Source organism: Coturnix japonica, chromosome 6, assembly GCF_054131305.1.
Source record: "Coturnix japonica strain WE chromosome 6, WE-NBRP24, whole genome shotgun sequence".
NCBI lineage: Eukaryota > Metazoa > Chordata > Aves > Galliformes > Phasianidae > Coturnix > Coturnix japonica.
In genome coordinates, this window is record NC_140668.1 from 24,615,321 (window position 1) to 24,627,484 (window position 12,164).

At 61.3% G+C, this 12,164-nt stretch overlaps 1 protein-coding gene across 5 annotated transcripts in view; it reads left to right on the top strand.

The window, feature by feature from the left end:
- Positions 1-12,164, top strand: part of NDRG4 (NDRG family member 4) — a 14,449-nt gene continuing 2,285 nt past the window's right edge. The window contains exons 1-16 of one of the 5 annotated variants that reach the window (XM_015873551.3): positions 1-130; positions 3,103-3,194; positions 3,300-3,344; positions 8,423-8,528; positions 8,912-9,032; positions 9,184-9,246; positions 9,419-9,479; positions 9,717-9,803; positions 9,936-9,992; positions 10,257-10,360; positions 10,533-10,589; positions 10,670-10,721; positions 10,868-10,915; positions 11,125-11,160; positions 11,303-11,354; positions 11,712-11,750. In XM_015873551.3, the coding sequence (XP_015729037.2) occupies positions 94-130; positions 3,103-3,194; positions 3,300-3,344; positions 8,423-8,528; positions 8,912-9,032; positions 9,184-9,246; positions 9,419-9,479; positions 9,717-9,803; positions 9,936-9,992; positions 10,257-10,360; positions 10,533-10,589; positions 10,670-10,721; positions 10,868-10,915; positions 11,125-11,160; positions 11,303-11,354; positions 11,712-11,750 (1,057 nt within the window). In that variant the 5' untranslated portion in view covers positions 1-93. Of the gene's footprint in view, positions 131-2,820; positions 2,917-3,102; positions 3,195-3,299; positions 3,345-5,680; positions 5,807-8,422; positions 8,529-8,911; positions 9,033-9,183; positions 9,247-9,418; positions 9,480-9,716; positions 9,804-9,935; positions 9,993-10,256; positions 10,361-10,532; positions 10,590-10,669; positions 10,722-10,867; positions 10,916-11,124; positions 11,161-11,302; positions 11,355-11,711; positions 11,751-12,164 lie in introns of those variants that run through there. The other 4 variants (XM_015873552.3, XM_085551006.1, XM_015873553.3 and 1 more) reach the window with 4 other exon arrangements.

Genomic DNA, 12,164 nt, shown 5'->3' on the forward strand with positions numbered 1-12,164 from the left:
GCGCCGCCCTGCGCTCTCCGCTCCGCTCGGTTCCGCTCCTCTCCGCTCCGCTCCGGCTCCGCTCGCTCCCCGCGCCGGGGCCGCCGGCCCGGCATGAAGGTTCTCCGGCACAAGATCGAGCTGCTCACAGGTACCCGAGCCCCGGGGGCACGGCGGGTCGCGCTGCCGCATCGTTCCATTCGCATCCCATCCGAAGGTTGGGGCTCAGCTTCGCGGTGGCTCCGTTCTTTGCTGCCTCAGCCCTCGGGCTCGAAGCGCTCGTGGCCCCGCGTGGGCTGGGGAGGTTATGAGGGCTGCGGGGTCCTTGTGCGGGGCTGCCGGAGCATCCTGCGGCTCAGCCTCGGGGCCAGCAGCCCCCCTGCCAGCTTCCCCGGTCAGCCTCGACCCGGCTGTGGGGGCTTGTCCTGCGCCGGGGGGTGGCAGGGGGCCCACGCCGTGCGCTGTGAGGTTTTCCAGCAGCCCCGTTCCTTTGGTTTCTCCCCCCCATCCCCGTCTGCCGCACGCCGCTCCATTCACCCCGAGGAGCTGTGCCGGCACCCCGGGGTGCCACGCTGGGCAGCACACGGGGGGCAGCAGGGCGGCCCCTGGGGGTCACCTGCCTTCTGGTCACCACTGTTAAACTCTTCCTGCGGCCTCACTGGGATGAGAAGTATGACAGTGAGCAGTAATGCGTTTCCTTGCCGTTTGCTGATTCTCTTTCAATAAGTGAGCACTGGGCTGCAGGTTGCCAGGGAAGGCAGAGCCGACGGGGCTGCCTCCATCTGCATCTCCGCGGTGCCAGGGCCCCGCAGGGCAGAGCCGCAGCGGCCGATTGCATCTCCCTTCCTCGGCTCAGCCCTGGAAGGTGCAGGGAAAAGGCTGTTTGCAGGGGTTTGTGCTGCCGTGCTGTGAGAGCCCAGGGTGGGTGGTTCCTGGGCACGTGTCTGATCCGTTGAAAAGAGGGAAATGGAAAAGGGGTCGCTTCAATTGCTCCTGGCAGCGCACACAGTGTGTCCTACACAGCAGTGCCTTCAGGGGAGCAGCAGGGCACTGTGCTCCTGGCCCTCAGCTGCTGCTTGGCTGTGCAGCTGGTTGGTGCTGTGCTCTGTTTGGGATGGGTTTGGGATTAGGGAGGAAATGTGCCCCAGCTCTGCTCAGGACGGGTTGGCACCACGTGGGGAAGGCGGAGTGGGAACACCTGGGGATGGATCTGCTGGGGAGTATTGGGGTGAGCTGGAGGGGAAAGTGCTCAGTGCCAGCCCTGCTGGCATCTCCTCGGCCAGCACGTCCATCCTGGGCAGCTTGGAGCTGGGCAGGACTTGGAGGGTCCCCATGCTGCCACTGGCTGGGCCCACAGCCTGGGGCTGCCCACTGGCACTGCTGGGCACCTCCAGGGAGCCACGATGTGGCTGTGATTCCTGCTGCGGGGCTGCAGCACCCCTGGGGCTCCCTGTTATGGAGATCCCCAACGCTGACCCTTAGCTCCCCTCCTGCTCCTGAGCCTATAACTGCTCCTGATGGCTGTCATTCTGCTCTGAGGATGCTGGTTGGAGTGGGGTTCTGCCATGCCTCCCATGGGCCGGTGTTCCCCCCACCACACACCAAGATCACGGGGCCGTTCCTCATCGCTCAGCCTCCCTCCCTCTGATTATCGGCTTTAATTAACGAAGGCACCGACCGTGCGCTAAGTGCTGTCCCCAGCCGCCCTGTGACTGCGGCCACGCAGCGGTCGGTGCTGTCAGTGCACGACTCTCCTGCTCTTCCAGACCTGGCTCCCGGTGAGGCCAATTTCCCCCCACTTTTTAACCTTCCCTCCCTTGAGATGGGGCACAGGGCTGGAGCTGCTGTGGGACTGGGGCTGCAGGAGCTCTGGGAGGCTTTGTGCTGCTGCTTCTGCTTCCAAACCTCTCTGGTTTGTTGGACTGCTCCCAGAGAGCTGAGCAAAGTGTGGTTGCTGCAGAGAGCAGCCAGGTGGCAGAGCCCGCTCGGTTTTACAGCTGAAAACTCGGTTGGATTAGCAGAACACAGCTCTGGAGGGAAGCTTCCCATCACTTCTGTGCTCTGGGTGGCTGGGGCAGGGCTGAGCACACCCTGTGATGTTACTGTAGTTCTGCAGCTCCAGCTGGGGCTGCCTCAGGTGAGGTGCTGAGCAGAGCACGCAGCAGGCCTGGCTGATGGAGCGGGGGCTGCTTCTGCTTGGCGCTGGCACAGACCTGTCCTCGCTGGGCTCCATGGAGGGATTGTGTGGGAAGCAGCAGGAATACGGCCGGACGCTTGGCAATGGGGAACGGGTGGCCATGGGACCTGCTGGGACCCACCCTGAGCATACACAGGGCAGCCTGCACTGTCTCTGTCCCCATTCCCTTTGTCTTTGTCATTGTCTGAGTGTGACCAGCTACTGTGCAGCCCCTCGCTCCCCTTTGCTTCCTGAGCTGTGCTGATATCTGGGGGTATGCTGGCACTGCTGGCATTGGGGTGTACAAAGCCTCGGTGCCCTGCTCAGCAGCACACAGCCCCACACACAGCGAGCACCATCCCTGCAAGCCCTTACTCTGTAGATGAGGGGAGAGCTGTGTGGGTAAAGGCTCCAGGTTTGGCTTCCTCCCATCATTGCCACCTTTGGGTGGGCTCTGCTCCCTGACGGAGCCATTCCTGCTGCTCAGAGCGTCCCTCTGCGTGGCTGAGAAATGTCACACCTCGGTCTGGCTCTGCAGGGAGCTCTCCTTTGCTCCCACACTGTCTGCCCACAGCCTGCACGCAGCTCAGACATTGACCCATCTCTCTGGCCAATGCTGGGAGCTGCCGTGGAAATGGGACCACTGTCGCCCCAGGCTGTGTACTCACAGAGTGACCAGCACTGACACACACTCTGCTCTCCCAGTCTGCCCGAGCCCTTAACTGGAGAGCTGGAGCCGGGTGGGAGCTGAGCTCTTCCAGGTGCTGCCAGCCCTCACTTCCATTCCTGGCCTCAAAGCTGGGTTTACTGCAGCCCCAGCCCAAGCCAGTGCAGCGGGCCCCGCTGGCCAAGTGGATGGGAGCTAATGTGGCTTTCTGGGCAGAAGGGCTGAGGGACAGCAGAAGCAGGACCCCGCAGGGTGCTGATGTCTCCCTCCCCTCGGACAGGGCTGCTGCTGCAGGAGATGACCATGGCGGGGCTGCATGAGCTGCGCTTCACTGAGGAGAAGCCGCTGCTGCGTGGCCAGGATGCTGAGCTGGTGAGTTGGGGGACAGCTCTGGCTCCAAGCTGCGTGTTGGCTGCCAGGACTCAGACACTGGTGCGCTCCAGCCCTCAGTATCTAATGGCTCTTCTTCTCCCACAGGAGAACTCGGACGTGTTCCTCTCTGCTGCAGACACAGACTGGAAGGTAGGACTGGCTGTGAGGGTGGACGAGTTGTCTCTTGCCCCAGAGCTTGGGCCAGGCGCTGGCTGCTTGGTGCCTGTGCTGTGGGAAGGGGGCCGTGGCTGTGGGTCTGCCTGCAGAGCCCGGGGGGTGCTGGCTTGTCGCCTACTGCAGCACTTGGTGCTGGCGGTCGGATGTGGCTGGTGGGCACTTGGCAACGAGCCGGGGACAAAACCTATTTAGGACTGGTGTTTTCTTCTAAAAACCAGGCTGCTTTTCCAGCCCTTCTGCCATTGCCATGGCAATGGTTCCCTGGGTGATGCCAGCTCCCCAGTTACACAAGAGTGGGTGAAAGTGTCTTTCTCTTTTTGGGAGGCAGAGCACTGCCCCTGCCCGGCCCAGCTCTCCTGAAGCAGCCTGGCCTTGGGGCTGCCCGGCAGCAGGAGGCTGTGGCTGTGAGTCCCCGCAGGCTCTGCTTGCACCTGGTTCCAGCTTGTATTTCAGTCCCTACTTCTGTCTTGGGCTCAGCCTGTGCCGTGCTCCCCTGATGGCAACTGGGCTGTCAGTACACAGGGACTGGGATGTGGGCTGCTGCTCCCTGGCTTGTTGCCTGTCCCTCTTCCAGCAGCAGGAAGGCTGGAGCACAGCGTGTGCTTTCCCAGGTCCCTGTAAGGGTACTGCACAGCATACATTGGTGAGCTGAGGCTTGCCAGTGCTGGCTGCGTCTTCTCAGCTCCTATGCTGAACTCCCAGCTCCTGTGAGGAGCAACTTAAGCTGATTTCAGTCACTCTGCTGGACGGGCAGGAGAGCCTCAGTGCCTGTTTGGGCAGACACAGTGCCCAGGCTTTTAGGACTGGCCCCTTCAGCCTCCATCACCCACGTGTGTGGAGTGGCACAGCAGAGTCCTGTCAGGATGCAGGGAGGTGTGGTTTGCAGAGCCGATGGGAACAGGCTGTTATCACCAAGGCAGGGGTGAGGAGGGAGAAGCAGGTGGTGTTGCTGATGCCGTGCTGCTGGAGTGTTTCGAGTGTTTTAGGGAGAACTATCTTCTCCCTAATTGTACCAGAAACTGAATTGATGCTGCCAGGCCTGGAAATGGTGATTTTTCTTACCATTCCTGAAAAACAAAGACAACATTTTCCAGCTTCCTGTTGCCCGGGACATCTCCATATTCCTAAGACCATTGGAGAATAACTGAGGGAAGAGTTTCACCATTATATCATCCACTTCTTTCAGTACCTTGGGATGTTTCCCATTGGGTCCATGGACTTACATGCTGCCACAATGGCACATAGACGTGTGGACAGCTTTGTTCCTGTGCTAAAAGTCTGTTGGGACCTGGGCTTCCATCTCCCACGTGGTCATTCATCATAGCAGAGCATAGTTTCTAAGCCAACCTGACTTGCAGGCAGGATGGAGGCTTCCATCTGTGACTATCAGCCAGTAGAGTTGGGCTGTAGGTGCGGGGAATGACACAGGGCTGCAATGGTGAGAAACCATCACTGGATGTGAGCAGTGGGCAGGTGGAGAGACAAGCATGATGCTGCTGCATGGCCCAGGGATGTGGTCCGACCCACTGGGGATGCTGCGCTGTTCCTCTGGCTGATTCACGTGCCAATAGTGATATCCAGGTGTGGGCTGAATTAGGGCTGTGCCTGCATCCTGCACCAGGCAGGGCTGGGGGGATTTGTGTCGTGTAACCTCTCTGTGGCCACATACCCACACTGTATCTTGTTTCATACGTGCACCTTCCCACCCTGGGCATAGACTTTCTTATGCTCCTGGGTGAGGGGATGGCATAGTGGGGCAACATTCATGTGTGTCCACACGCGTGCACAAGGCTTCACGTGCATATGTGTGCATAGACAGTAATAGTAGTAGTAATAGATCACCTGCTGTGTGTGTCTGTGGGTGCACCAATGCTTCCCTGTGCGTGTGCACGGCTGCAGGCTCCGGCCTGGCTGGCTGCGGGCTCAGGAATGACTGTGCGTGTTTGCACTGTGTGCACACATGGTGCAGGTGAGGGGCGCCGAGCTCTGCCTGCAGGATGCTCCGCATCACACACGGTGTCAGCCCCATGTGGGCGCCCGTGCCTGTTTGTCCTGCTGAGGGAGGGAAGATGGAGCTGGTACCGCACGGCGCCAGGCGTTTTTCTTCATAAACAAGGGTATTTGGGGCCAATTGGAGCATGAATAATTCGCGTGGCAGCCAATGGCTGAGCGCCGGCTGCATCGCGGCACTCGGCTGCAATGGAGGCCAAACCTGCTGGGGCTGCACGTCGGCTGAGGGGGAAGGGAGAGGGAGGGCTTAGCGCAGGGCTGGGGCTCCCTTATAAATCGAGGCGAGGGGCTGAGCCGGCGCAGAGCTCCGCTTCACCCCGGTCCGCTGCAGCGCCGTGTCCTGCGCCGGGACCCCGCGCCCGGCCCTCCCTGACTGCGCACCTTTAACCCGCACGGTCCTCGCCATGCCCGAGTGCTGGGATGGGGTACGTACCGCCGCAGCCTGTCCCGGTGGGTTCTGCCCCGTTTCCTGCCCCACTGACTCAGGACGGAGCGCTGCTGCACCGAGCGGGGCTCGCTGTGCGCCGGGCAGCCGATGGGGTGGGCGCAGCTCCCAGCGGGGAGCCCTTCCTTCCCGCAGCATCACCAGCACCGCATCCACCGCATCCACCGCATCCAACGCATCCACCGCATCCCTGGTGCGGCGCGGGGCTCGGGGCCGCATTGTCCTTGAGCGCGTCCTCCTCGGGCCTGGCGGATCTTGTGGGGCTGCCGGGCCGGGACGAGCGGAGCTGCGGGATGAGTGCGGGCAGGGGGGATCTGCTGCACCCACCCAGCGCCTGAGGGGATGGAGGACCAGGGAGTGACCATCGGGGAGCGACCCCTCGGCTGTTCTGCAGCATCTGCAGTGATGGCAACAGGCTGCTGTGCAGGGTGGGCAGTGGGAACCCTGCGGATGCTGAGCCCCGCACGGAGCTGGGCTGTGCCGGGCACGTTTGGGTGCTGCAGCACCACGGCACCTCGCTGCAGCCACGGCTTGTCAGTCACCCCCTTCTTGTTGGCTTCGTTCTCTCCATCACGAGCCTCTCCCCTGAGCGAGCACAGCCGCATCTGCAGCAGAGGGCAGGGCTGTGCACCCAGCAGTGCCGCAGCGGGCAGGGATGTGCCTGGTCTGATGGGTGGGGGTCACAGCAATGGGAAGGAGATGGTTTGTGCTGTGGAGCTGTCAGGGCTGTGAGGGAGCTGTGTTGGAGGGACAGAGAGCCCCGTGCCCAGGGCTGGGCCGTGTGGACACCTCCTGCTCGGTGACCTTGGGCCAAGACGTTCTGCTGCCTCAGTTTTCCCATCTGTCGTGTGTCCCTGCTCAGCACCTGCAGGGAGAGGTGAGAGGGAAGGGATGGGTGCCATGAGCCATGGAGTGGAGTGATGGCTGTGGCTGAGAGCTGGGTCAGGGTGTCCTTGGGGAGCTCAGCATCAGCTCAAGGAGCCCTTGATGACACCACCCTGTCCTGTGGTGCTGTGAGCCCCTGGGGGAGCAGCTGGCGGCGTGGGGAGGCATCATGGTGAGGAGCATCCGTCCTCAGGCTGCTCCTCCTGCCCGAGCCCTGTGTCCTTCACAGTCCTTGGTGGCGCGTGGCTGCAGGAGCCCACGTGGCTGTGGAGGGGCCGTTCTCCCCGCATCGTCCCATCCGTGGGGCTGGTCTGCAGCTCTCAGGGTCATCCTCAGGCTTGAGGATGGAGCTACACCGCTGTGACCTTGTGGGCCTGGCACAGCGGGCTGGAACCCCCCAGATGGGAGAAGCTCTGATGGCAGCGAGTGGGAGCTGGGGGCGTCTGTGCCCTGAAGGTGTCCTGGCAATGAGGTCCCTGCTGCTCCCTCCTCCTTAGCAGGGCTGAAGTGAGGGTCAGAGGGTGGTCAGGAAGGAACTGCCTTTTACTCCCCCTCTCTCCCTGGCCATCACCATCCTCCCAAGCAAGAGAAAGTCAGGCACAAGGAGTTCCTGGTCCCTGTGTGGAACATGCCTGTTCCACATGGGATTCTGTGGCTATTTTAGCTCATTTTGAGCTCAGGATGTGGCATTTCCCATGGCGATGTTCGGGATCTGGCCGCTGCCTGTTTGCCCCAGGCGCAGTGAATCCAGGCCAAGTGGGTCACACTGTTCTCTCATCTTGTTGCCAGAACTGCTGTGGTCTCCTTCCCTCTGAGACCTCCTGTCCTATCCCGTTTCCCACCCGCCCCATCCCATGTTCACTGCCATCCCAAACCCTCTTCAATCATCCCGAATTCTCTTGTCTCATTTCAAACCACCCTACCCCATCTCATTCCATCTGAAACCTCTATGCCTTCACCCCATCCCGTGGTCCCATACCACGATACACCTATTCCATCCTGGATCCCATCCCATCCTGTACACCAACCCTAAATCTGCCCACCCCATCCCAAACTCTCCATCCCTTCCTGTTTCCCATCCCATCTCAGTTCTCCTGCACCATCCCAGATGCTCTGTATTTACCGTACCCTCTTTCTGGGGCATGGCTGCACTTTTCCTGCCGTGGCTCCTGGGAAGGGGCTGGGCTGCATTTGGATGGACTTTGCTCATTGCTGCTGCTAAGAAGCTGAAATCTGCTCGTGTCGATGGTGAAAGCAAATGTGGATCCCATGGGGAGTCTGCAGAGGAGCCATCCACAGGCTGCTATTAAATATGCAGTAGCTGCATCCAGCTTGGGAAAACTCCGCCCTGTGTGGAGCTGGTGGAGGCTGGCAGTGTTTATCTGCAGTGCTCTGCCCTCTGCTGCTGGCATAGACTCAGGGCTGCCTGGAGCTCGGGTCTCATCCCTCCCAGGGGCTGTGGGGCCGCATGCCCTGCGCTCCAGGAGCCATCTCCATGGTGCTGTCTGGCAGGTGCTTGCTTACCCACAGATGGTTTCCATGGGGAAGGCATTGCTGGGATGCTGGCCACGCTGAAGCCTGTGGCCACGGACACACACACACACACAGACACACACAGATACACACACACACACGACTCTTGGGAGGGTGGCAGTGTCAGGAGGGCTGTGTGGGGCAGGACAAATGTCACCCATCTTTCCTCTTCCCCCAGGAACACGACATTGAGACGCCCTATGGGCTGCTGCACGTGGTCATCCGGGGCTCACCCAAAGGGAACCGCCCTGCCATCCTGACGTACCACGACGTGGGCCTCAACCGTGAGTGCCTGCAGTGAAGGAGCTACGTTGCCCATTGTAACCAGCCTGCTCCTTTCTGAAGCCAGCATGGGGTGGATGGGAATGATCTCGGCCATGCTGGACGGGAGCAGTGTGGCTGTTTAGAGGCCCCGTGGCCTTGTCCTGCAGTGCTGGGTGTCTATCCCCATTCATTTAATTCCTGCTAGGGACATGCAGCCCTTGCTATCAGCAGCCATGGTCTGCTGTGGGGACCAGAAACCCAGAGGGAGGGGGTGGGGGGCTTTGGTGGCACATCAGCGCCTGGCCAAAGGAGTAGGACAGTGGATGACCTGTCTCCATGCACCCCGCACCCAGCGGGCCCCGTGCTGGGTGTTTGGTGTCTGATCGTTGCCTCCCTTTGACAGACAAGCTTTGTTTCAACACCTTCTTCAACTATGAAGACATGCAGGAGATCACAAAGCACTTTGTAGTGTGTCACGTGGATGCACCAGGCCAGCAGGCAGGAGCCTCGCAGTTCCCACAGGGGTAGGTGCCTGTGCTGGGGACCTGCCGTGCCCACTGGTTGTTCTTGACAGGGCAACCTCCTGCTTACCCATGTGGGCAATACGGTGGGTGAGCAGGGCTGTGAGCTCCGTACAGGCCCCGCAACCACCTCCCTGTGCTCCCCCTGCTGCAGGTACCAGTACCCATCCATGGACCAGCTGGCTGCCATGTTACCCAGCGTGGTGCAGCACTTTGGGTGAGTTGACCTCCCCTCAGCTGGTGCAGGGAGCAGAGGAGCAGGAGGGCTCGGGGCTGGGGCAGTTGTTCTGGTTGGCCGGTACCTGCCTGTCATTTTGTGCCCCATCCTCGTTGAAGGGATGCCCTGCCGTTTCCCACCGTTTCCTCACATGTACGTCTCTGCTTTCCAGGTTCAAGTATGTGATTGGGATCGGTGTTGGGGCAGGAGCCTACGTGCTGGCCAAGTTTGCGGTGAGTCTGGGGCTTGCATGGAGTAGCCCTGAGCTGCCTGTGCCTCCTGCCAGCCCAGCATGTAGGCAGGAGCCTGAGCTGGCACCCCAGGCACAGCTATGAAGACTTTTGGAGGGCAGGGGGGTTTGGGATGGCAGTGCTGTGCCAACACAGGCTGTAGCGCCTGCACAGTGGGCAGTGCTGCTGGTGAGCACGTTGCCTCTTGGTGCTGAACATCCCTCCTCTTGCTTGGTGCAGCTCATCTTCCCCGACCTGGTTGAAGGGCTGGTCCTCATGAACATTGACCCCAACGGCAAAGGCTGGATTGACTGGGCAGCTGCCAAGGTGGGCAGGACCTCGAACCCCTCCATGCTCTGGTGGCATCCTGGGCCTTGTGCCCCCATCCCATGCCACCCTGCAGTGCCAGGGCAGGAGCCAGCGGCAGCAGGATGGTAACTCCCTGTGCTCCCTCCACAGCTCTCAGGCCTCACCAGCACACTGCCAGACACTGTCCTGTCCCACTTGTTCAGCCAGGTAAGGGCTGCCTGCCCTGCGTTCTGCCTGCGCCTGTCCCCACAGCATCCCAGCCTGGCTGTGCCCTACCCCCAAGTGCTGGGTGCTGTGGTGCTGGGGATGGGCTTGGCAAAGCCCTGCCTGAATCCCTCCTGCCTGATGTGGGGCTCAGCCCTACCCGGTGCTGGGTGAGACTCATGCCTTCATCCTTCTGCTCTGCTGTCAGTGGGCAAGGCATGGGCACCTGGTGGCCCTGGCCCTGATTTCTGTCTCCTGCCGGTGCAGGAGGAGCTGGTGAACAACACGGAGCTGGTGCAGAGTTACAGGCAGCAGATTGGCAGCGTGGTGAACCAGTTCAACCTCCAGCTCTTCCTCAACATGTACAACAGGTGAGCAGCACCCAGCAGCACTGCCATCTTCAGCTGGGAGTGAAGGGAGGGGAGCAGTGTGCTGGGGGATCACAGTGTGCTGGGACACCAGGGCTCCACAGGGCCGTTCTCTGGGCACACCCCAGCTCTGTGCCTGCCTCCATGCTCACACTGGTTCTCTCTCCTCCTGCAGCCGCAGGGATCTCGACATCAACCGGCCCGGCACTGTGCCCAACGCCAAGACACTGCGGTAAGAGCTGCACAGGCACCGCCCAGGGCAAGGAGCCCAGCCTGAGCCCTGACTGTGCCCGTTCCTCCTCTCATTTCCAGCTGCCCTGTGATGTTGGTGGTGGGAGACAACGCTCCCGCTGAAGAGGGTGTGGTGAGTGATTGTAGGCATCCATGCTTGCAGGCACATGGGCACATGTGGTTGCCTGGGGTGGGATGTGCCAGTGCTGGGACCTGTGGGCAGCTTCTGCCAGACGTGGGACACCCCATGGTGCTAGTTCTTTTCCCTCTCACCCACAGGTGGAGTGTAATTCCAAGTTGGATCCCACAAACACCACTTTTCTGAAGGTAAGTGGGTGATGGGGGGAGCAGTGCGGCCCTCACTGTTTGTGCAGCGCCCTGCAGCAATAGGCTGTCCCTCCTTGTCTCCCTGCCCCAGGTCCATATGGGACTGGAGTGAGCAGGGTGACCTGGCAGTAGGATCCTGCCAGTGGGCACCAGGGTTTGGGGTGGGGGAAAAGGCGTCCCTCGAACTAACCGGGACCTTCTCTGTGCAGATGGCGGATTCTGGTGGGCTGCCCCAGGTGACACAGGTGAGTGTCCTCCATCAGCCCCTGAGACATGGCCTGGTGCGGCCCCTGTCCATAAAGGGATGGGCTGATGTGGGCACAGGAGTCCCACGGGGGTCCTGGTGCTGGTGTGGGGCTGTGCAGCTCCTTCTCTCTCTCCCTGCAGCCCGGCAAGCTGACCGAAGCCTTCAAGTACTTCCTGCAAGGCATGGGCTACAGTGAGTGCCAGGGCTGGGCATGGGGCTGCCTGGGTGTGCGTGTGTGTGTGTGTGTGTGTGTGTGTGTGCCACAGAGCAGCCTGGCACGTGCGTGTGCCCGTCCTGAAGGAGGGCTGCAAATGTGTCTGTAGTGCTGTGTGTGTACAAGGTGCCCGTCCTTGTGTTTGGGGTGTGGGGTGAACAGGCTGTGTGTGTAAGAGGACTGTGTGTGTGTGTGTGTGTGTGTGTGTGCGGGTCCGTGTGCACCCACACAGATGTGTGCACGCACATGGGTCAGGAGGAGCCCTGTGTCCCTGTGCAGCCCCCGCTGCAGCTGATGTTCTCTCTCTGCCCTCCTCCTCCTCCTGCTCCCGCCAGTCGCCCACCTGAAGGATCGGAGGCTGAGTGGAGGTGCAGGTACCGCTGCATGGTGCCCTCCTGGCGCTGAGCCCTGCCACTGCTGGGTGCCTTTGGGAGCAGCCTGGGCATGGGGCTGCCCTTCCCCGGCGGTGCCTTCTGCCCTGCTCTGCTTTGCCCAAAGCGTTGGGCTGCCCCCACCCTGAGCCAGGGCTGCGGGCTGAGCAATGGCGTTCAGACAAGTGTCCCCATGCAGGCAGCATGCCCACCGCGTGCTCTTCCACACAACAGGAGCTGTGCCCGCGGTGCATTATGCTGGAGGAAGGTCCACCTTCACCCTGGGGAGCAGGGAACGCTCCCGTCCCCACTCACACCCCCTGGAGCACGGTGGCTGGGGCTTTCCACTGCCTCACTGCCCAGGGGATTGGCTGGGGCACCGCATCCTCTGCCAGCACGGAGCTGCTCATGTTGTGG